General features: G+C 41.4%; 1 protein-coding gene across 1 annotated transcript; it reads right to left on the bottom strand.

The window, feature by feature from the left end:
• Positions 1-741: 741 nt before the first annotated feature.
• Fbxo30 (F-box protein 30) lies at positions 742-16086 on the bottom strand. The gene is made up of 3 exons (XM_051206163.1): positions 16010-16086; positions 5430-7479; positions 742-2306 (listed from the first exon to the last, which is right to left on the bottom strand). The coding sequence occupies exons 2-3, from the start codon at positions 7461-7463 to the stop codon at positions 2103-2105; spliced, it is 2238 nt and encodes a 745-aa protein (XP_051062120.1). The 5' UTR covers positions 7464-7479; positions 16010-16086; the 3' UTR covers positions 742-2102.
• Positions 16087-25623: the final 9537 nt, after the last annotated feature.

The following is a 25623-nucleotide window of genomic DNA, read 5'->3' as shown; positions in this document are numbered from 1 at the left end:
GAAGGACCGATGGTTAAAATGCAGTGACACCAATAGCAATTGAATATTAACTACCACGAAGAATAAGTAATACTTTTTCTATCCAGAATTTCACGTAAAATTCCACACTATTCCATGTCGGTAGTTGTAAGACTCAAGTTTTAAGTATCCATTTCTGGGTATCTAAAACTAACTGCAACGATAAGAAAACAGCTGAATTATGCTTAACTCAAATGTGGTATGTCTAGTGTTTAACTATCATTTTTTTCACCCAGAATAAATTGTAAAAAATATTTATTTGAACAAAATAAAAAAGCAAACAGAAAAAGTGTTCATGTACATATGCTGTTATTAAAATATCCATTTCATTCAGTGAAAAGGAAAGGTGAAAAAATGTTAAGTGTGTCATTATGGAACTAGATTTACATTTACAAATCGAATTTTTAAAAAGTACAAACATAAAACAAAAGATTAATGCTTGTATTACCCAAATTTAGACACATTCTTTAGAAAAAAAAAATCAAAAAGCAAAGTTATATTGTCATATTTGGTTTCTATTTCTACTTTTTGGCAGAAACAGTTTATTATTTTTGTTATTATTCATTGTTTAATGCAATTCAGTCTCACAGTTGAAAAAGAAAGTTTAAGCACCAAAATTACAAATTCTCCTAAATTAAATGACAGGTGAGGCAAAAAAGTGATTAGTCTTTACCGCTGCACTTTTCAACTCTAATAAGGACATAATGCTGCCAACAAATCTCAAGCAGCTAAGAATCTACCTTTAATGCCCAAGGACACCTCTCCCCAGGCTGACCACCATTACCTAGGAAATAGGAACCAGTAACCACAAAGCACTCTCAAAACAATGTAGGAGGAGAAGACACAGTTGATTAACATCACTAACCATTTCAGCTAACCAATGCCAGAATTTATCTGGATGAATCACATATATCTCTGCCTCTGTAATTTATTTCTAAATACTGACAGTGTATGTTCATTTCTTTAAGGTCAGCACATTAAGTGAATATGGTAGAAATCAATTTGAAAACTGTAGGCTATTCACTATTTTATTCCTACGCTTGATCTTTACAAAAACACACAACTCTTACATTCTGACAGAGAAATATGTGAAGCAAAACTGTGGCAACATTTCAAAAAGATTATCAACCAAGACAGGTTTCTGCTTGATGGTACTTACAAATTTTCACATGTCTCAAAACAATGCCAATACATTTTTACAGACTTACATAGTTCATTATATGAACATTTTAAAGGCCCCTCAAAAAGTCAAACCCTTTGTATTCTGAATATTTGAAGTTTATTCAAACAATATGCCAAATTCAAACTTATAGTGAGGTATATTTTCTTTTCAAACATTACTTAGGAAAATATAAAACACCATGAAAATTTTCAAGTTAAATTCATAGGCTTGCTTTGTTTTTACTTAATCTGTCATCTAGTACATTGTGCTATGAGTCCTCAGATCTGCAATTTAATGAAAAAGAACTGACATAATCATTTTCAGCATAAGAATAGTAATAAAAGAGAATGAAAACATTTTTGTGAGTTGTTTTAAAAGCATGAAGTCATTATTGTGCCTTTATGTAAGTACTGGAGATCACATATGATCAATAATTATTTTTAAAAAAAGTATCAGAAAAACTTTATAACAATCTTATGGCAGTGTTTAAACAACTGAATGTGTTCTGTGGAAAAAATATCTATGCGGGAAAAATTTGAATCAAAGTTTTGCTTTTGATAATATGGACTTCAACCCACAGAAAACATACAGAATTAATCTTTTGGTGAAATTCTTTTTAGTTTGAGAAGCAAAAATTTTTAGAACTTAAATATGCACACCATTAAAATTACTAATTTGAAAAATTATGCAGATAAAGATTTAGATTACCCTGTCTAGCAATGTTCCAACAATTTCACACATTTCAAATATTAAGGCAACTTTTTTCCAACAGTACATTATAAAAATAGATGTCACTGCAAAACAGTATGTACATAGTGACAATAAATTTAGCTAGTTGTCGTCTTTAATACATTAATAAAGTGTCACATATTACAAAGAACTCACAGCAGGTGCTTGCATGTTTGTGCAAGTAAATACAGTTTTAAAGCACGGGTTTTAAAACTGAGCGCAGTGATCGTCCTTCTTTAGTAAGCTCACGAGTCACACACATGCATGGCAAAGGGATTGCTTCCTCCCGTTTCTCTACAACATTGTAACTGCAAGTCTTCAAGTGGTCAGCCATGCTTAGGATGTCAGCAAATTTCCATTCATTAACAGAACAAAATGCAGTACTGAATCGCCACACCTAGAAGAAAACTCTCCTTTAGATTTAAACAGTCCAATCAGCACAAAACCAGAATGCCCTCCCTTCGTGCCCTGCTCTAGCTGCTGTCCTTCCTTCTTTTCTATTGCTAGAGAAACATGAAATAGCAAGTTTCAAATAGCTACAAAACTCAAAAGGAATAAATCCCCTGTTATTCATGCTTGTCAAAAGTGGCAGGTCCCCTTCCTCCCATAAACTACTAAAACCATCTCTAGTTACTGAGAACACCAAAACAATGTAGGCGTCGTGTAGTAATACTGCATTGTTTGGGAAATAATGAATAGTGTGTGTTCAGTGCATTTGTTCCTAAATATTTTTTTATCTGCAGTTGGATTAATCCATATGACTTGGAAGCTGCAAAGACAGAGGCCAGCTCCACAAGGCAAACAGCAGATACTTCAGAAAGCGGCAGTACTGGGTGAGGGCAGCGTTCATAACCATTTCTCAAGAGGGCAATAGCTTCCAAAGTAGCCACATGCCCTAACATTCTGTGACAAAAGAATTTTTCAGCTGACAAGAACAACCATCACTGTTGCCAGGCTGGTGGCACAGGCCTGTAGCTACCCAGGGGATGAGCCAGGAGGGCAACAAATTCAAGTCCTGCCTGGACTTTGGAGTGAATTCTAGGCCAGTCTGGGCAGTTTAATGAAAGCCTCTATTACAATAAAAAGAAAGAAAGAAAGAAAGAAAGAGAGAGAGAGAGAGAGAGAGAGAGAGAAAGAAAGAAAGAAAGAGAGAGAGAGAGAGAGAGAGAAAGAAAGAAATAAGAGCGCTGAGAATCAGCTAAATAGAAATATTTGTATAATACATGGATACCCCTAGGTTCAACCCCCAGTGAGTACCCCCCCAATAAATAAATAAATAAATAAATAAATAAATAAATAAATACCTGACAAGTTACTGTTCCTTTTGTAAAGCAGAGGCAATGATAGGTTAATGAAAGTACTGTAAAAATACATGCTACTTAGCACACTGCAGGTGTTTAAGTGTGGATAACAGAGAGACATATCCAACAGCTTTAAGACAAGGAGAACGTTAGAAATGTAAGTGAATGTGTGTGACTAGAGTATGAAGTGTCAGGAGGAAAATGAAGAGGTTAGGACAAGACTATGAGGTACTTTAAATGTTTCATTAAGGGGCTGGCTTCTATCTCTGAGGCAATGGATATATATTGAATAAGTTTTAAGCACTGCAACAACTATAATAAATGTACTTAAAAATACGTAATTCTAATTTTTATATAGAGAAAATAACCCAAAGCTCTGGTAGTAATCCAGAAACAATCCTGAGAGGTATGAAAAAAGACCAATCAACTAGAATAAAGAATCGACACTAACTCCCAAAGCCCTGGTTTAGGCAGCTTAGTAAACAAAGATGCTACTTCTAGAGATTAAATGGGTAGAGGGGCAGAGTAAGCTGGACGTGTTGAATCTGGGGAAACAGATAATCAAACAGACATGGTCAGTAGATGCTTGCATACCATGGTTTAAGCTCAATACAGAAAACAGGAGCATACTGATTTAGAATCTGTATAAATAATAGCAATTTAATCTTCAAGACTAAATCTCTATAGAAATTTACACTATCAGAAAATATTTCATTCCATACATAAATACTAGTGGCTAAGGGCAAAAACAATTATAGTACCTTATTCTAAAGGATAGAGATGCCCCAATCATATAGAAAATAAAAAATACACATATGTAGCTAGCTGAGGAAACTTTATGCCACCAGAACTCCCTTTTGGGGAAAGAAAACAGAGAAGCAGACACAGAGTTTTTAAAAGACTAGAGCAACGAGTAAAGACAAAACTTAAGGGCCAAGAATAAATTTACATGGAACTGATGCTATGCAGGCAAATGTTTTTTATCCAAGTTGTTATGCAAAGATTAATATTATGTGCTGTGGAATACTTTAATTAGGCAAAGATACATTGCATTTGCTATGCTGTGGAATATTAAACTGTAAAGGTGTGTTACATTTGTTTATGCTGCGTTTGTTTAATGACATAAAGATGTGTTGCATCTGTTTCACCTTGCCTACTTAGGGCATCTGATTGGGCTAATAAAAATCTGAACAGCAGGGGAGGGAGGGGCGGGTGGGGCTGGCAGGCAGAGAGAATGAGGAGAAATCTAGGCTCAAGAGAGAGAATGAGGGAGAAAAAGAGGGACACAGCCAACAGCCAGCCAGACTTGAGAAATAGTGAATGTACGATATCGTACGATATACAGAAGGAAAGGTTAAAAAAAAAAAAAAAAAAAAAAACCCCAAAGGCAAAAGGTAAAGAGAAACAGGTTAAATTTCGTTAAAAGAGCTAGACACAAACAAGCCTAAGCTAGGCCAAGCATTCATACCTAATAAGAAGTCTCCATATCATGATTTGGTTGCTGGTTGGTGGCCCAAATGAAAAAGTTTGGTGTAATTATGGGTCTCTAATCATAGACACCTGTGACTGTCTTGGATAACAGCTCCCGAGAGGCTACTCGAAAGCAGAGCGTAAATAAAATTTAAGTCTGCCTAAATTTCCTGATCGATTTTCTAAATACTCACCCCCTTCCCCTCCAGGAAATCCAGTGTCTCCAAACACAGTATCGTATTCACCTCACTTCAACCTCACTCGCCCATGAAGGCTACCACCTACGCAGTTTGTTGGTCAATTATTAGAATGAATGTAGTAACAGATGTATGTATGTATGTATGTATGTATATTTTCTCATCCTGAAAAAGACACTATTAAGAATGGAGACAATTGAAGGCCAAAGGGAACCCTCTCCAAGGTTCCTCAGCTGTCTTATGGTGACAATGTTTCAGACAAAATTAGATGACTGGTAGTTACATGCGCACAAAGTTGTTAGGGAAGAACTGAAGGGAAACTCGTTGTCTGAAGACAGAAATACTAGAATAGAATTTAGATCCAAGAAATCTATGACATCCTAGTGGCTGTGACTAAGAAGTCTAACTACTTTAGTCCTTTATTATCACTTGTCATCATAGTGACTTAGTACATTATAGGATATGGTCACATTTTCAAAACGTTATTAGACATAGCATTAGCAAGTGCCTACTTTGTGTTAAGAGTGGTTAATAAGTTGAAATTAAACTAACCTTTTCTTTTATCTGCCATGATGAATTTCCTTCTGGATACTTCTTTTTCCCCCACTGCAATACTACCATTCCACGGGACTGAAGAAGGCTGGCACACACATCCCTCATTAGCCTGGACACACATGCAAGCTGGCATAAACTGAAGCCATCGAGAAAGCCTGCAATGTGTTGCAGTACCTCAAATGGGAGACTACTTAGATGGTCACTGCGTAATCCCAACACACAGTTTCTAGAAGGCTCTTCTAATACTGTAGATACACACGGCTGAACTCCAAATGACCTTAAATGGCGGTCATGTATAATCTTTGCTCCTTGTGTTGATGGACAAAATCTACGTTGAGAATAGGTACAACCATAGTAAGCCAAAGGACACCTCTGTTCCATCCACCCATTGAGTCCAGCATGAATGTCACCATGTACATTCTTAAAATGGGAAGAAAATTCTTTTCTTCTGAATAACTGTCCACATACAAAGGTAAACATTGAACGCTGCTTGGGCTGGTACCTAGCAACACATTCCAAAACTAAATCCAGCCCAAGTGTCTGAAAAGGGCTTGGATTTGAAAGCTGTGGATTGGCATGATCACACGCTGAAGCTGAAGCTATTTCCCCAACCATTGTATTTGTAGCTAATATTGCAGATGGAAGTGAGAAAGTCTGTGTCCCAAAGTCAATGTGATAAACATCAACCATGCGGCTATCGGATATACCCCTCCCACCTGGAGAATCTCCCAGACAAAAGAGTAATGCTGCTGTAATCAGGTCTATTCCTTGGAGGTCCATGGGATCTTCTGCAACTTCTAAATCCGACGTGTCAACTGCTTTGTCTTCCTTTGGTATATACCATGAATTAGAAAGAAACTTAAACGAAGGAGCATGACTGAACAGTGAGCCATCAACATCCTTCACATCCCCTAAGTCTGCCTTTTCCCCACACAAGTCCTCATCATCATCTTCATCTGGCATGAGGCTATGCTGAAATGTGCTATCCGGCAAAGCACTGAAAGGCATTATTTCCCTCAGTTGTGCTGCTACAACAAGTGAACTGGAAGGTTCTGAAGTACCATCTGCTGCTGCACACTCTCCGTTTTCCATGTTACTGTCTATAGAGTCACCAGGAAAATTTTGATCCTGACCTTTGATCTGTGAACACATACTTTCCAAAGGAAAGCCATTACAAAGAGCAGCAGTACCAAAAGAACTTGCATTTAAGTCACACAGTAAATCACTTGACCCATTTTGTTCAGACTGAGCATTCTGGCTTATGCCATGATGGTCAGCTCCACCTACTGCCCCCATCTCCTCCTCATGAAGGTGGTCCTGGCCTTTTAAGTTTCTTTCCTGGAAGCTGTCTCTGTTTTTCTCATCCATCTCATCTGTGGTAGCAGAAAGACTTGCATTTAACATACCAATGTCTCTTGTGGCAGAATTCAGGATATCTAAAGCAGCAGCCAAACTTCTAGTTGTTTCTACGGTGGCTTGATAAAGTGCACCATATGATTCTTCATCAACAGATACCAACCCATTAGTACATGGTATTTCCTGAACGCTTGATTTCACTGAAATTTGTTCTCTGGGTGCAGATATTTTATCAGTTGCTTTTGACATCATGGTGGCAACTTTGAGAGATTCCAAAAGCATTCTTTGATCCTGAAGAGCTAAGGCCATGTCTAATTGTGCCACTTCATCAACATCTCTGCTTAGGTTTTCATACGATTTCCGGTCTGCGTAACTAACTGGCCATCGGTTCCACTCCATAGTACAGCACACCACACTTGCGGGGCACATTTCTAGATGTTCAGCAACTTTATTTCGTGCCATGGTAAATGGACATCCAAAGTTACTATTTAAGCAAGGTATTCGTTCAAAGGGACACAAGAGTCGATGCTCATCGGCTTTACAAGCATGGAAAACTGCTCCACAAACCAATGGACAACCAATCAAGTCACAGGCAATCCCAGGCTCTGGTCTGGTCATACACCGTCTACTGACACAATTCACACAGTGTGAGTGCTGCTCTACCTCGTCTTCCATAATGGCCAGTCCAGCTCTAGTTTTTGAAACAGAAAAAGGTAAAGTCATTAGACAAAAAATGAAACATGGTTGATTATTTTTCAAAACCAAATCACAGATATATTTTCGGTTATTCTTGAGAATGAAAGATGTAAAGTACATACAAACATTTAAGTGGTTAATTAGATAGATAATTAATACATCTTAAAGCAACTTAAGCACTTTTAGTAACAATCTAGTATTTTAAAATGTCAAAGTTTCAGATTTACACACTAGCTGACAATATGCAAAATAGTCATAGTATGGCTTCCAAATATAATATTCAAAATATGTTATAAAATAATTATAGTGTTTTTTAACTCCCAAATCCAGAGAACACTATAGATTTTTAGCTTTTACATTTCAATTAACTTGATTTTGTATGCTTCATTGCTGCCCCTCATCATGTTGCTGGGAATATATATATGTATGTACGTATGTATGTATGTATGTATGTATGTATGTATACATATATCACTTGTCATTCACTCTATTAAATATGAATTTTTTGCTATTACTAGGTACCAGGCACTGTACCTCTGGCAATATACAGGTAAATTAGTATCTCCTCTTAAAGGAGTTACAAGGGAAAGGCAAGTAGAAGCCAGAACTTGGTCATGTTATCTGGGTCACTACAACAGGAGGAAAATAATAGCACAGAGAAGATAATTAGCATAGAAAAGGATTAGGCAGGATAAACTAGTAAGAAACAGAAATTCTTTTCTGAAGTAACAGCAAATGAACAGAATATATCCAATCTTATTAATAGTAATGCATTACAGTGAAATACAAGGAAGTTGTGAGAAATGAGGCCAAAAGGGAATTGGGTCGATCATGAATGCTATATGCTAGTCTACAGAACTCAGTCTTTTGTAAGTGTAAGTCATTGGTAATTTTGAGGGTAGAGAAACAGTTACCTATGAAATAATGAGGGATTACAGACACTCATCTTTTTTTTTTAATTTTCTACTTATTCTTTACATTATGTCTCCACATCATGTCTCCAGATCTCACCTATCTCCTTCCCCCCAGCAAAAATAAAACAACATAAAAGTGAAGAGGAGAAAAGGGGGGAGAGAGAATCTTGTCATGGAAGCTGCAGGATGACACTGAGTGTCATGCAGCAAACCCTCCCATCCACAGATTTTTACAAGCAGGCAGTCATCCCAAAGAATCATCAATCTCGTTTGAGGCCCCTGGCCTCTGCTACACCATCGATGCTGGGCCTTAAGTAGGACTCTCCCTGGTCATTCTGCTGCTGCCCTCTGTATCGGAGATCTTGCAGCCCTGGGTCCTAGCCCCCATGCTCCAGGAGACCACAGATGAGCTGGATACTGGAGTGGGTCCACACGAAACCCTGGTTCTGGGCCTGGGTAGTTGAGGGGTTGCCCATCAGCTTACCCCTGTCCTCACCTCCAGGGTGAGCTCTCCTGCACAGCCAGGCTAATTCACCCTTTGCAGCAAGGAGGGAGGAGCGGGGCCTTTTCTCCCCCTTTCCCATCCTCAGGGTCGGTGGATTCTCCCACACCCACACCTTCAGGGCCAGCTCCGCTGTGCTGCACAGGGGATGTGTAGGAGTTCTCTCCCAGTGCTGAGCTCGTGAGGGGCAGGGCCAGCTCGTCCACCTGCCTCAGATGCTGGTGGGGGTGGGGGTGGGGAGGGCGCGCATCTCTCCACCTTTGCGGCCACCTAACAGATGAGTAACAGGGACAGCTCTCCATGTTCACTTGTCAGGCAAGCATCATCCATACCTTCACCAACAGAGTTGGCTCTACTGTGCTGCCCAGGCGAGACGCATGGCCTGCGCTCCTGGACACTCTCATCTCAAAACTGATTTTTTAATATTTAATATTTCATCATGTAGAATGTGTACCAAAAATAAGAGAAAGTGCAAAAATATTCTGATGTAATTATAACTAAGCTTATTTCATACATTTTTTTTTCTAAATTCTTTAACTGCTTCATTTGTTTCTATTAGCAGTGAAAACCTAAATAATTCCTGTCGTTAGCTATCATTCTTATTTCCTGGTCAAATTTTAAGAAAATCTTGTAGTTACATACCCGGCGGCCCTCTCTTGTCTTTATTTTACTACTCCACATTAAAACTTCCCTACAGAGACCCTCATCAATCTGAAGGGCTCTTTTCTTCTTTCCTCCCCCAGCTGCCATCACCTTTGCTGGACCATCAGGATTACTAACTCCTCTTGGACCGTTAACCTTCCTTTACCTGTGTTATCACACTTAACCAAGTTCCCTCCTACCTCTTTGGACATTTTCTCAAATATTACTTTTCTTCAGGATTTCATGTCATTCTTGTTCACACTACACATTCCTCTTGGGTGTGCTAGTTTTTTCCAACTTTCATTTACCATCCATAGGCAGAAAATTCATCTATACATCCTGCCTAAAAATCTTCCAAACTCCAGAGCTCTACAGCTATTATTTATCTCCATCTGTATTGCGGAGACAATTGGACCCAGTGTTTTCCAAAATAAATTACACTGTAGTGTAATCCAAATAAAAAGATCTGTAGCCTAGTTCTTCATTGGGTACTTAAGACTGCTAACTCTCTGACATGTATTTCCATAAATTCTAGCCTGGGTTTCAGGTGGGTAATCACTCCATAAATTGTTACAACTTTTTTCTTGGTTGAAGACTAACATTCCTCAAACAGGAATAGTAAAAACCCCGCTGTTATTAACAGAACTCTTCTTTATTAGTAGCAATGTCCTGAGTCGATATTTTGACGTTCAATGATACCATGGAACAATGTACACATTCAACAATAAATCGTTTTTAAATTGTATTTAAAAATAACAGAACAAGCTGAATACTTTCAAAATGTTTTCTCACAAATTCCATAGGCAAGAGTTGATTCCAAATTTAAACTACTTGTACTAAAAGAACAAGAGAGGAAATCAGAGATTAATTATGGTAAATATTTATAATTAAAGCAATGAAAATGTTTAATAAGAATTAAAACAAATCTTGCTGAGGGATTAGACTGTGAAAACAGCTGGAACTTTCTTATTTTGCAATAACAAGACTGAGTTTACCTCACATGCTAGAGGTTAAGCTTGACTGTTGCTAAGAGAGAAACCTAAAAATACAAGCAATTTCAACAGTGACCACCGCTGTTAGGACTTGCATGAGCAGTTTATGTGACTTTAAGTTATTGTACACACAGTCACATAACCACACCAGGCAGAGCACATCTTAAAAATATTACTTAATTCAAAGGTGTTTAAAATAATGACCACTGCAATTCTGACTAGCATTCAAAAACAGTAACAACTTGCAAAGATAGAAGGTTCTCAAGTTTCAAAGTAGCCTCTTCGTCATTACTCCCTTCTCAATAAAAATGTTAAAAAAAATTCAACCAAAAAGTATTTTATTACTTTTTGAAGTAGACTTTAAAAAAAGAAAGGAGTAATATTAATTGTATCACCTACTGTATCCTTCTTACCATAGTCAGTTTCCTACAACTCAGATAAAAATAGTGTTCAGAAGTAGTGATTTGCCCAAAGTCATTTATCTAGTGACAAGGTAGGTACACATTACCAATATTCATGTGGAATCTCAGACATGTTTACTTATACAAAGTCAGAGAATAGCTCTGACAACTGTTCATTAGATTTTAAGATATTATTTGAGGGATGACGATTACACAATTTTGCTTGTAGTTTATTCTAACACTTAATCACTCTTGTGGGTCAAAATGTTTTCATTCTTTGTAATTATTAAAGCACATTACTTTGTTTTGACCACAGGTTTTAAATATGAACATATGAAATAGAACGAATTAACCATTCTCAGCATATCTATACAAAGTAAAGTAGGAACCTAGACAAAGTCCATTTGATAGTCAAATATACCAAGAAATAAGAAAATAGAAGAATAGTCTTTCTAGGGAGAGAGAGTTGGCTTCAAACTTTAAAGCTCTTCCAGATCCATCCTCTTTCTAATCAAGGTCATTATTATAAAACTTAAAATGCCTTCATAGAGTATTTCAAATTGCTCATGAATCCTGTGAAACAGGGTTTAAAACTCCAGTCCTTGATTTCTCAGTTGAACAATGACACAGCAGGCCTAGGAGAAAACATGTTGCTAAAATTATGGCTTCAAGTTCAAGATGGACTTTGTTAAACTCAATGGGTCTTTAAAACATGCTAACATCAGTTTCTATTAAGTTACACTTGAAAGAATTACTGAAAGTTTCATTAGACTAAAAAATTATTTGTAAATGATGGAATGTTTTACAACAGTTTCCGTTTTCACTAACAGAGGCTGGTTGCCAACTCATAGTCTGTGGCTGACTAGCAATCCTTAAAAATAGTTTTAAGACATGGCATTTTCCCATACAGTGAGATGAGAGCTTACCTTGTAAGGCTCTGAGACAGTGTCCCAACTAGTTCTCAAAATTCACTAAAATACATAAGGATATAATACAACCATAAACTAGCACAATTTTAAAATATGCTCAGAAAAGTTGTTTAATAAAACTTGGGGCTGTGTCTAATGTCTACCAGTTTAAGACACACAGATGCACACACCTTCCCTCCTCACGCGCCATGTGTCTCAACTCTACTTTCAGCTTGTGACCCTCCCCCCTAGAATCCAAGGCAAGGCATGGAGCCCTTACAAAATGCACGATTATTACATGCTGGAGCTTAGGGCATTACTAGTGACAACTGAAAATGCAATCACTACTCTTTTTAATAACTAGTTCTATAGAAAACTATAATCTCCAAAAACACCAAAACTATATGTCTCATACATCCTTATGTTCCCTGAATTCAAAATTGTGCTTCAACTTGAGATTCAATCTCGTGAATACTTGAATGAAAGAATACATAAAAATAAATTCCCAAACAAACATTCTTGCTTTCTCGGAAAGTATACCATGACATAATAAAAACTTACATATCTAATTAGTTTAAAACAAAATATCTCCACCAGCCATACAAAGTTAATGGTGCCCAAACACTTCTTAAGTGCCTAGCTAATGTGTCCTAGGCTTCTTTATATAAAGATAAAACCAAAAAAAAAAAAAGCAAATCAATGGGAAAAAAAAACAAATCAAAGTAACTTCAATTTTCTACCTTTTTAAAGCATTAGAACTGAATATAGAGAAAAAAATAGCAGGCTTAAAAAGGGAAGACAATGGTTGTTGCTCAAACATGTACAGGTGAGCAGGGCACCAAGGAAATCTGCTCAAATCATGAAGCAGCATCAGCCTAGCCTGCAGCTTAGTACAACATTTACATACTAGAAGAAACAGACCTGTACTAAACATGTTTCAATACAAGGTCGATGTGAAAACAGTCTTGTCTAATTAATTATGATAAGGAAGTTCATCACCAAAATCAATAAATTAGCAATCAGTTATAAGTATCTCTGGGAAAATTTTACCTTTTATATATAGTCAGAGGTACCAGTACATAGCAAACAGAAACACTGAATAGCCCACTAAACAAATAGGTGTATTTAGTTTTGAAGATAACAAATCTATACCTCAATCATTATGTCTGTGTTTAAAGGGTGGAGATGGTATCCAGGTAGCTCAGCAGTAAAGTATTTGTCTAGCAGATACAATTGCTTAAGATTCTGTTTTGAACACAGCAAAAACAAAACACACAAACAACATAAAAGACTTAAAGCCATGGTGGTGGTGTAGATGGCTAGATATGATGAAAATAAAGATTATCACTAAATTCCCAACTCATAGCACACACCCCCAGTCCAAAGGTGTTCTAGTTTCATTATACTGCTGTGGTAACACGTAAAACACCTGGATCAAAAGCAACTTTAGGGAGGAAAAGGTTTGTTTCAGCTGATACTTCCAGGCCACAGTTTATCCAGGGAAGTCAGTGTAGGAACTAAGCGGAAACCATGATGGAATGTTCGCAGCTCTTCAGCTTGCTCTCTGTCTGATGCTCACCTAGCTTTCTTATATAGTCCAGGACCATCTATCAGCCTAGGGATGTAGCGCTCACAGAGGGCTGGACCCTCCCACATCAATTAACAATAAAGACCAGCCTTACAGGCCAGGTGATCTGGGGAACTCCTCAACCGAGGCTTCTCCTCTCAGATGATTCTAGGTTTTGTCAAGTTGACAACTGAGACCAAGAAAACAGATAAATGAGTTATGTTTTCTTTCAGTGAACTTTAATTCTGGCTTTAGAGAAAAATGAACTAATGATCTAGATATTTATTTTCATGTTCTTACCTATCTCTGCAAATGTAATATAATCAAAACATATATCTGACATTTCTAAACCCAGTCATGGTTAAAATTTTTAAAATAAGAGTTCTAACTACTCGCAATTTTCTCCACTAAATAAACAAACAAATGAAATGATCACAGACTGAGATCAGAAATTAAAATGTTAGAAAACATGTAATACTCAGTCAGGAACCTATTTGAATTAATACACAGATACAAACAGGTCTACCCAAATGGCAGGACTCCGGGAGTGGGCTTCTGAAAAGGCTCAGCCACTGATCTTGAGGCAATTATTCTACTTTGAAAACAATCAGGACTTCTGAAAAGCTAATCACAGCTAATCTGTGCCCAACAGTATATAAACATAGTCACCCCCAAATAGATGGACTCTGCCTTCCTCCACAGCCAGACTTACATACAACTATCTTTAAATATCACTTAAATGTTAAGGCTTATTAAATGTAGGTATATGAGGTTATGCAGCACTAACATTAAAACAGGGGAAAAAAACTTTTTGATTAAAAAAAAACCCTAGGTTATAATTATATTTAAAGTACATTCTATAGCTGAGTTATATTGTGTTTAATACTTTCCTTTTAGTTTGCATAATATACAAGCAACGACTTCAGCTTGAATCTCTATCTCATCACAATTAACATGAAATATTTACTCAGTCTTTTTAAGTTTTATCATTAAATATAACATAAATACAATGACATTCTCCAAGACCATGCCCAGCAAGAATGATTCCTTTTATAAAAATAAACACCAGTCTTAGAAACTTACTGAAAAGATTATCTAACAGTCACACCTTAGAAACATGCTATATCAAATAGTAAACACATTAACTAAAGCCTGTTTGAGCGACCTTAAAGTACCTTTCCAACCACACACCCAGCGCTAACAATTATTTTATGCAGTATTACTTTTTAAAGCACATTTTATTTAAGTGTGTTTTAAAGCAAATATATATATATATATATATATACACAACTCCCCGAACCTGAATCTAAATATTCAAAAACATTGGACTGAAATTAAACTGATACTACATAGGCAATCTTCAGTTTCTTATACCATTCATAAACAACTATTTCTAGAATCTCTCTCTCTCTCTCTCTCTCTCTCTCTCTCTCTCTCTCTCTCTCTCTCTCTCTCTCTCTCACACACACACGCTTATGTCACTAAATTATCAGGTACAAACTGGCAATCTAAGAAGTCAGCAAAACAGCATGTTGTCCCCACCTAAACTCCTACAGCACACACACACACAAAAACAGTGACTAAGCATAAAGGGGAGTGATTCAACGAAACTGTACTGGGAATGTATGCTTTAGAAAAAACCCAACAGGAACGCTCCGTGCTTTGCTTTTTGCCAGTCAACATGGGATTGTTTGGGGACACTTTAATACAGAAACGTGCAAAACCACGTTAATGTAACGTAACGTGCACGAAATCCAGCAAACAGGAAATGAAAAAAAAAAAAAAAAAAACCATCCAGAAACTTTTTGAGACTCCGTATCAAAAATGTTAACCCTCGCCGATACCCAGAATACCCTTAAATAACTTCATGTTGGATCACAGTCAACAAAGCAATCGTGGGAGAAAAGGTCAACTCCTTCCCAAGCATCGTTTTACCCGGGATTTACCGACGGGCTCAATAAAGGAAGAGAAGGAGAGCAGGAGAACCGCGGTAAACACGGGCCGCCATGGAGGTTAACAAAAAAGAAAAGAAAAAAGAAATGTATTCCCGGGTGACCCTGCATCCACCGTGCGTCCCACGTCCCAACCTGGGACTCGGTGAGCAGGACTCGAGAACTTGGGGGGGCAGATCCCTACGCCTCCCTTTAACCAGGGCCAAGGCTAAGCCCGGGCGCCTCTCACTTCCATGAATGGAAAAGTTACCAACTTCGCTCATCCCGTGGAGACAGTTGCCGATGCCTCGCAGTCCTTTTAACCCGTCCGTGCCCAGAGCAGCCAAGTTCAGTTCGTGCGAGCCAGAGCGGGGCGAGCGGGGCGAGCGCGGCTCCGCGGGGCACAGGGCGAGGGGGAGCTCACTCACCCGGGTGCGCGTCCCCGGGGGTCGGGGCGCCATGGGCCGGGCGCCTCCAGGGAGGGCCACACAATCACACACACTCACACACACACAGACACCCACAAGGCCGCCGGGCGCGGTCCCGCGTCCCCGCCGAGCAGGACAGCCCCGGGGCCGCGCCGATCCCACCGGGCCCGCCGCCCCCTCGGCCCGCGCCGCCGCGGCCGCTGACCCCGCGCCAGCCTCCCGCCGCCCCGCCACGCTCACCGGCCCGCGCGCCCGCAGCGCCGCTCAGGCCCCGGCTGCCCCGGCCGTCGCGCCCGGCGGCTCCGCACCGTCACCGTCACCGCACGGAGCCCGGCCGGTCCGAGGCCCCCGCGCCTCCGCCCCGGGCCGCACCGCCGCCTGCTCTCCTCGGCCTCCAACCGCCACCGCCCTCCTCGCGCGCCCCGCCCCCGGCCCCGCCCCGCCCCGCCCCCGGCCCCGCCCCCAGGCCGGGCAGCGCGCAGGCGGGCCCGCGCACGCACGGCCGGCGGGGGCGCGCGCGCTCCCTGCCCTCCGCCCCGCAGGGCGGGCCCCGGGAGCGCGCCGGACGGCGGGCGTCCTGCTAGGCGCGTGCCCGGCTCCCCGCGCCTCCCCCGCCCCGGTCGGCCGTCGGACCTCGCTTTCCTGGAAGGGATCGCGGGGCTCCGTGCAGGAGGGCGCAGGCACCGAGCAGCGCGAGCCGCCCCCCTCGCTCGCACTCGCAGGAAGTGGGTCGGCTCCCGGTCGTCGGTGGCAACTGCCGCCTCCTCACGTGCCCGAGCCCTGTGACTCGGTGAGCGCCCGGCGCTGTGACCCGTTTCCCCTTGTCCGGCTCTGCTGCCCGGCAGCCCGCGGAGCACGGCTTCCTTCCGTGGTCGCCCTGTGCTGCACGCACTGACACACACGCACACACACCACACGCACACACATACACACCACACACACATACACACAACAGACACACGCACATACCACACATACACACACACCACACACAACAGACATAGGCATGCACACACACCACACACACACACCAGTACCACACACACACATACACAACACACGCGCGCGCACACACACCATATATACACACACACGCAACAGACATACGCATGCACACACACCACACACACACACACCACATACCACACACACATACACACCACACATACACACAACAGACACACGCACATACCACACATACCACATACACCATATACACACACGCACACACACACAACAGACACACGCATGTACACACACGTCACCCTGTGCTACACACGCATGCACACACACGCGCGTACACACACACAAACACATGCACACACAGACACATGCACACACAACACACGCGCGCACACGTGGTCATCCTGTGCTACACACACGCACACACACGTGGTTACCCTGTGCTATGCACGTGCGCGCACACACACATGCACACACACATACACGCACACTCTCACATGTGGTCACCCTGTGCTACACACACCACACAAACACACACACACCACACACACACACACACAGTGCCTGTAGGCGTCCCCGTTACTACCGCCAGGCCCCGGTGTGAGAGGGAGTCTCAGTGATGTCACCGACGCCCACCCCGTCTGGGGGTCTCTTGCCCACTCCCACCCCAAAACCGTCGCGAAGGAAGCGTGGCCCTGGCTGGCGCTGGGCGGGGACGGGATAGAAAACACAGTTGTGTGGCCCTTCTGGTGACAGCATTTTTGCCCCAGCTGTTGGAAAGGATGGCTCGCATGACCCTCAGATTTTCCACCTGTAAGACCACACGTCTATATAACAGCAATAATGCAAAACCCTGGGGAACTGAGACCAATCACACCATAAAGGTCCTTGTTATGTATTTATTTATTTTAATAAAGAAATGTGGATTTTGAGAGCACTCAGTACGTTTATGTGTGGGGTACAGCTTTTTTTGTTGTTGTTGGGGGTATGATTTGGCTATAGGTAAGCTCTTGCCCTCAGCCCAGAGTGAGAATCAAATGGGCCAGGGTAAGAAAAGGGAGACAGGCAGGTGAAATGTTGGAAGACTTGCTTCTACTCTGCCCACAGTCATGACTGAGCCACACGCCCTTCCATTACATCCCCTTGTATAAAAATAAGGGGGCTGCAGTGGGCAATTCCAAAGCCTCTCTGCAGCTTCAACATCTTACTAAATGCTCGTATTCATTGTACTTGGGGGCTTTCTGCCTTTCTACGTCACCGAGTTGACACTAGATCACCTTCTCCCACCTTGAGCAGAGTGGAAGTCAATGCAAGCCAGAAGCCCCTGCCTTCCATGGTCGCAACCAGAGACTCGGGTTTCCTCAAAAACAAAACAGCAAACAGGAATCACATGTCTCTGCAGTATACGTGGAATCGATCTAGATCTGTGGAGCAAAGCTTCCATTTATGTGGCTTAAGCACCCACCCAAGGAAGCCACAGTACTGCAGCAATTTAAAGAAAAAACCCTAGGGGACAGGGCAATTGGTAAAGTTTTTGCTGAGCCAGCAGGAGAACCTGAGGTTCATCCCCAGCATCTGTGTAAAAAAAAGTCAGGTCTAGTAGCTCGAGGATTTAATACAGCGCTGGGGCTGTGGAAGCAGCTGGTTAGCAGTATGAGGCCCTTTCTCAAAAACAATAAGGTAGACGGTTCCTGAGGAATGGCACCCTGAGGTTGACCCTTGACTCCACATACATACACATAAACCCTGCACACAAGACTAGGTTGAAAGGGGTAGACATTTTCAGATAAATCTGAGTTGGCCAAACAAATCCTGAGAAATTGTTCTTCCATTTGTTCAGTGTCAAGGCTAACAGCATCGAAATTTAAACAGGTTTCCCTTGCCCAGTTAGCCCACCAGCCTGTGTTTGGGTAGCCTACAGCCAAAGCAATTGAAAAGTCAGGACTGAAGTTTAAGTCATGTACTAATTAAGGAAAGCATCATTGGCCAGAGACAAGTGTGAGTGGATAGGGCCAGATTTGCAGCTGTGAAGTCATGAGACACGAGACAATTACCAACTGGGACTGTGGTAGGGACTGCCATTCTTCACAAGCCAGTCTGAATCACCTAATTCCAGGACCTAAACTTTAACAGCTGCAATTATATTTCCAATACAAATTCATTCGAAGCAGGAAAAATACAATAGATAGCATCAAATTGTCTGGTGATTTAGATGAAACCTCCCAAGGACAAATTTTATAGCTCCAAGTTAAAAAAAAAAAAAAAGTAATCAGAAGAATTTAAATCCACCAGAAATGTTGGAAAATAGAAGATGTTAAGTTTAAAAAGCCCAGGTTACTGGAAACCCACCACCGCTGATACAATAAGACAATAGACCAAATAAATCCAGGTTTAATCTGAGCAAAGCATTCCTGGGTGGCCCCAGGAGAACAGAAAAACAGGAACCACAATATGAACCCAAAGCTTTTAATGCCCTCCAGTGGTGGAGCTTCCGATGGTGGGCTTTTTAGGGGTGGAGTCTGGCCTGCGGTGACCCCAGGTCTCCAATCATATAGTATAAATCTGTGCCTGTGTCTCTCAGTACATGCGTACAGTTGGTCCTGTTCGGTGTGCCATAACACAGTCCAAGACTAGAGTCGTGTGAGAATTCTGAGTGCTCGTGAGAAAGCTCTGACAAGTCTGTGACCTCGGTTTCTTCCAAGCATGGCATTGCTCTTGGGATGTGTTTTCATGTTCCTTCCCAGGTGTAGCGGACGTGAGTTTACCTCGTATTTCTCATTATTGCTTGCTGCTCTTAGCCAAGTAAATGTTTAAATTATCCTCTATGGAAAAACATGTTTTTTGCCATGTACAGCTTGCTGAGTGTATACAGCTTGAAACTCGTGAGAACTGTACTCTTGTGATCTTTCTTAACCCCCAGAGCATAAATTGTCTGATGCACTGAATAAAGTTGGCTATTGCATGAGACTTCGGTCCACCTCATGTGTCATTTCCATCCTCCCAGGCACCTCCACATCTAGAGCAGTCACGCTCTGTAGGATCCTGGAGTAAGATATCATCTACTGTGTAAACTATAATTAATAGAAATTCATTTCGCACAGTGAGAGGTGCTTCGGACTTCAAGATGCTACCCCTTGATATGTCCTCAACATGGGGGAAGGGAGAGGAAAGGAGACAAACGTTGTCATTACATAAGAGCTGGAAAGAAAAACAAAACAAAACAAAACAAACATTAAAGTGCCCTTTTGTAGGAGCTAAAGTTCCTGAGGGCAGAGACCTGTTGGCTTAATTACCTCCCCAGGATCAACTCAACTCTTAACACCATCACATCGAGGGTTAAGTTTCAGTGTGAGTTTTAGAAGTAAAATTGTTAAGAGTTGTTCCCCCACCCCCATCCCCACCACCACTGGTCAGGTCCCACAGCCACACCAGTCCCAAATAACACACAGAGACGCTGTATTAGGTATGATTCTTATGGCCAGGTACTAGTTTCTTATCAGCTAGCTCTGTCTTAAATATTAACCCATTTCTATTAATCCAAGTATTTCCATGTGGTCTCATCTTACCAGAGAAAGGGCCCTGCATACTACCCTGTAGGTCCTCCATCTTGAATCTCCTCCCTACTACTTCCTCTCTCCTCCTTGTCTCCTAGTCCCGCCTATCTTGCTTTTCTATTGGCCAACAGTGCTTTATTCATTAACCAATAAGAGAAACATATTTACAGAATGACATCTCCCATCATAAAATATATATTCTAATTATTGCATATAGGAATAATTTTCATTATTACTGAAATAAGGCATCTCTTGTGTTCCAGGAACGTAATCTACACCCCTGGAGTACATTACTGGTTTACCTCAGGAAGAGCAGAAGTAGGAAGAAAATTTGGTGTGACGTCATTGCTTTGATGCCGTTGGTGTTACATCATGCCTCTTAGATGGCATGAAACCATTGAAATGCTTTAACTTCCACACGGAAGGGGGTGTGATGAAGCTGGCAGTAGAGTCTACAAAAATGGCCTCTGACTGTCTTTTTACCTCTTTCCCACCCATTCCCAGCCATCACTATTTACATGTACCAAAACCTGAGTTCCTTCCTAGATGCTGATATTTTTCCAGGTCCTCTGGTTGGTATAACTCATTGCTAATAAGACAGTGGATCATCAATGAATCAGTTATTTAATAGTTTTCAGACTTTCGATGAGTTACCATTGTGTTGATCCTTTCTTTTGTGCGTATGCAATGGTATTTGTAGAAATAGTGTATTTATTTATAGGGCGGTCAGATATTTGATTGTCTACACTAGTGCTAAAAGAGACACACTTAAATTACCACAGCAACCCTAATATACAGATACCTAGTTATTACACACTTCTTCCACTACTGTTGGCCTAGTTTCTCATAAGTGGCTCTATGAGTAAAAGGATCCTGTGCTGTTTTACATCTAAGTATCTGCCTTTTGTTTATAATCAAAGGCAAAAAAGCAGTATCAAAGTCTACTTCTGCAGCATCCGCCGAGGAGGAAGTAGTGGTATGAACAGGGCAAAATGTTTTTCTGATCCAGCCGGTAGTGTTTAGTTCAGTGAATTCAAATAGAGGGAAGCAACACTTCATCACAGGTATCTGCCCAGGGGAGAGGCAGCGGAGGAACCCACCTGGAAACAGTTGGCTCCTGTCTAAGCACCTGTCAAATGCCCCGCCCCGGAAATTCCTTTCTGAAAGGAGCGAGCTCCCTATAGAAATTAAGTCAACATCAAGGTGTGTTAACAGTATTCCTTTGATTTTCTCAGAAATCAGTGGTGTATTATCCATCCAGAAGTAAGGGGACCAGTGGAGGAATGCTGGGAATCTTAGCTACCAGCGGAGAAACCAGGGAAACAATGGGGGCTGTTTCCTCTTTTAATCTTCGCTCTCTTTCATAAGGAATAGGGGATTGTTTAACTTGCAAGCGGCCTTTTATACAATCTGCTTGGGAAAACATTTTGTTTATAACCTGATACTGTGCCAGCTTCCATGAATTCCTTTCCATTTTTTTTTTTTTTTTTTTTTTCTGGAAGTTCAGACGAGAAATACTGGCTGTTCCCATCTCAATAGCCTCTGTTCACTCCTCCATCTCCTGCTTTTCCCTGGCTTGTACTATTCACAGCTACTAGAACAACAGATCAAGCATCTGTTTACTTAATGATAATGAGATAAATCTATTATCCTGTGTTGGCTGTAAGGGCAAATTTTTCAGCACTTTGTTAAAAATATGTTAAGCAGAAAGTTTTGAAAGATTCTAGGAATTGTCAAGCAATAAACCCAAGAGTTTGGGGTCATATAACTTCCATCAAAGAACTAAATCTGCTCTTTAATTTAGTTAGTTGTCAATGTCAGTCTGTCTCTTACTCATTAATACTGTCTTTGTGAGCTGTGTCAGTCAACCAAGCTGAGTAAATGCCTTTGTTCCTACAGCTAATATGTTAACCCACCCATAGTTATCTGTGTTTAGAGAAAATTCACTAGAAATATATTTTAACATATCATTGCAGAGAAAATCTTGTGTAATTTTAAAGCAATTTCTCTTTCTTTTTGGTAGAAAGTAGGCAAATAATTCATTTCCTTCTCATAGCATTATAACACATTCTTCAGAGAGAGAGAGAGAGAGAGAGAGAGAGAGAGAGAGAGAGAGCATAAAAGAGGGAGCCATTATAGGTTTGAAGAGAAAACTGATTCTAAAGAAATGTCCAGAGACCTACAAGAATGACCCCAACTAACAATTTGAGCAACAGTGGAAAGGCTACTATAAATTCCCTTCCCTGATAATGAGATTGATGACTAACTTATTCACTACCATGGAGCCCTCATCTAGTAGCTGATGGAAACAGAAGCAGACACCCACAACTAATCACTGAGCCAAACTGGAATCCAGATGCAGAGAGGCAGGATAAGACCAGGCTGCAGAAACATAGAGACAGCTGACCTGAACAAGGAGGAGCTAACAGGCCCCCAGACTGATAACTGGGAAGCCAGCATGGGACTGACTCAGGCCCCCCTGAATATGAGTCTCAGTCAGAAGGACTGAGCAGTCTAAGGGACCTCAGACAGTGGAGCCAGGATGTATTCCTGGTGCACAAAAGGACTTTGGGGGCACATCCCCCATGGTTAGTTTCATGTCAACTTGACACAGGCTACTAGAGTCATCTGAGAAGAGGGAACTTCATCTGAGAGAATGCCTCCGTAAGATCTGGCTGTAGGCAAGCTTGTAAGGCATTTTCTTATAATTGATGGGGGAAGGCCCAGCCCACTGTAGGTGAGGCCATCTCTGGGCTGGTGGTCTTGGGTTCTATAGAAAGCAGGCTGAGAAAGCCATGGGGAGCAACCCAGTAAGCAACACCCCTCCATGGCCTCTGCAGTAGCTCCTGCCTCCAGGTTCCTGCCCTGCTTGAGTTCTTGCCCTCAGAGTTCTCAATAATGAAATGTGTGAATGATATGGTCAATGATATGGAAGCGTGAATGAGAAAAACCATTTCCTCTCCAAGTTGCTTTGGTCATGGTGTTTCTTCACAGCAATAGTAGCTACGACAGGTAGGTACCCTTAAGGGAAACCCCTTATACTAAATATCTGCAAACTGTCCTTTCCTCTCACGTGTTTTCTAACTAGAAGTTTATGATGAAAGCTGAGCATTGCTGGGTCGTCTGCCTTGCACGCTAACCTGTCCACCATGGACTCCCAATGATCGTGCACTCAACATATCCAAAAGTGTCATCTTCCTCTTAAAAACCGTGACCTTGAACTGCGCATGCTCAGAAACGGACTCCATTGACTACGCATGCTCAGGAATGTGCCCATCCCTGAAGTAGTTTCCTATGTGTAGGCTGCCAGAAGAAGCACCCATGCTTCCTTTGTTGGATGAGGGCATTGTTTGGAAACAACTTCTGCACTCTCCTAACTTGACTGTGCTTGCTTAGGCTATGCCAGCACCAAGAGGCAAGCCCACTGCATTTGGTTACAGTGAGTGTGTATGTAAGTCGGGTGAGTTAAGTGTCTTACCAGAGTAACCAATGATGCGTAGTCATTTAAGCCAGATTGTTGAATATCATTCAGATTGATATGCTCTTACTGAAATCTGAAACTATAAGACAGTGGAGCCTAGAGGAAAAAAAATACCATGAAGAGTAGACAGAGGCCAGCAGGCCAGGGCATATAGACAAGAGCTTAATGACAGTGAATGTTGTCCTCCATCCATTCCTAGCTGGCCCCCATACTCTGAGTATTTAGGATGATATACTGTCTCATTTATGTTTGTTTGCTTAAGTTGATTTAAGAGATTTTGGGATTCACTTTGACAAAGTTCTAAAATGCCTATTCCTGTTGCACTGAAATGCACTAACATACAGACTTATTTGCCCTAAGGTAGAATATAATTCTGCTTCCTTTTGCACTCCGATTTTATGCCTAGATGGGAAGCTTACCAGTTTGTCAGTAGAGCAATGATACATTTGGATCACACAATGGAGCTTTGATCACCACAGGAACTTGACTTCCGGGTTTATTTTGTAGAATTTTTTTCTTCCTCAGTAATACTTCTGTTTCCCAACACAAAGGTGACAAGAAAGAATTTTAAAGACCTGCAAACATTGACTTTATCTGATCAAAAATTGGGCAGACTCCATAGTCACTGCAGACAGTGTACAAGGCACAGTTTCATCTATCTGTAACAAGGTTCCGTTGACAAAGGGATCAAAGTGCAACATTGATTCACATTATGTAAAAGCTTCTAAAATTTGGAGTTAGCTTAGCAAATGCCATACTACATGCCATGTGTCTTAAGTGGAGAGGATGGAGTGGTCACTAACCTTACTCAACTGTTACACACTCTTTGCTCCTAACCTGGCCAAGCTCTTGTGCAATTCATACTCCAGAGAAACAGTGGTTTGGCATTCTTACTTTGTTAACTTACCCAGAAGTTTGTCATTAATAACTTAAATTCTCTGGATCTAATAGCATTAAAAATAGAAGCAAAAATCCCAGGATCCTAATTCTGTCAAATGAGTCACTTCTTATTTTTGCCAGCGACCCCTGGGGAACAAGGCGAAGGCTTAAATCCTCTAAGAGCCCTGGGTGAATTTCCTAATGGGTTATGCAGAAGGGCGTGGAAATGCGTGGCTTAGGAGCAGCTTGTGAATTCTCTTGCTGCGGCCATTGCTTGCCAAGGAGCACTTTAACCCTAAGGGGACAGGCAGTCTTAAGAACAGACACAGAGTCCAGTTAAGAAATAGTAGCAATTACCTTTTGTCTTAAGGCCTGTTTCATTTTCACAAGACGTCAATATGCTTCTAAACATATTTTTAAATAACTTACTAAGTTTGTTCTTTGATGGTGTCACGCATGTACACAATACATTGTGATCACTCTCACATCCCTGCCCCCTCTCATCTCCTTCAGACCTTCATCAATTTTGCCTCCTCCCCACAAGTTCTTTTTGTAAGGTCCCCTCCCCCCCCCCCCCCCCCCCGCCGGCCTGGTCCCACCGCCACGCCAGCCCAATTAACACACAGAGACTCTGTATTTGACATTATGCTGTTGGCCTGTTACATGTTTCTTATTGACTAGCTCTGTCTTAAGTCTTAACCCATTTCTATTAATCTAAGTACTTCCACGTGGTCTTATCTTACCATAGAGAGGGGCTAATGGTCCTGTTCTCTCCAGTTTCCCCATGCTGACTCCTCCCTACTACTTCCTCGAATCCTCCCTGTCTCCTAGTCCCGCCCATCTTGCTTTCCTATTGGGCAACAGTGCTTTATTCATTAACCAGTATGAGAAACATATTTACAGAATGACGTCTCCCATCATCCTTTCCTACACTTGAGTCTTGTTTTGTTTTGTGACCCCCCCTGAGTTAAACCAGG

The sequence above is a fragment of the Phodopus roborovskii genome, unplaced genomic scaffold (genome assembly GCF_943737965.1).
Source record: "Phodopus roborovskii unplaced genomic scaffold, PHOROB, whole genome shotgun sequence".
Lineage (NCBI taxonomy): Eukaryota > Metazoa > Chordata > Mammalia > Rodentia > Cricetidae > Phodopus > Phodopus roborovskii.
This window is presented reverse-complemented; position numbering and strand designations above follow the sequence as displayed.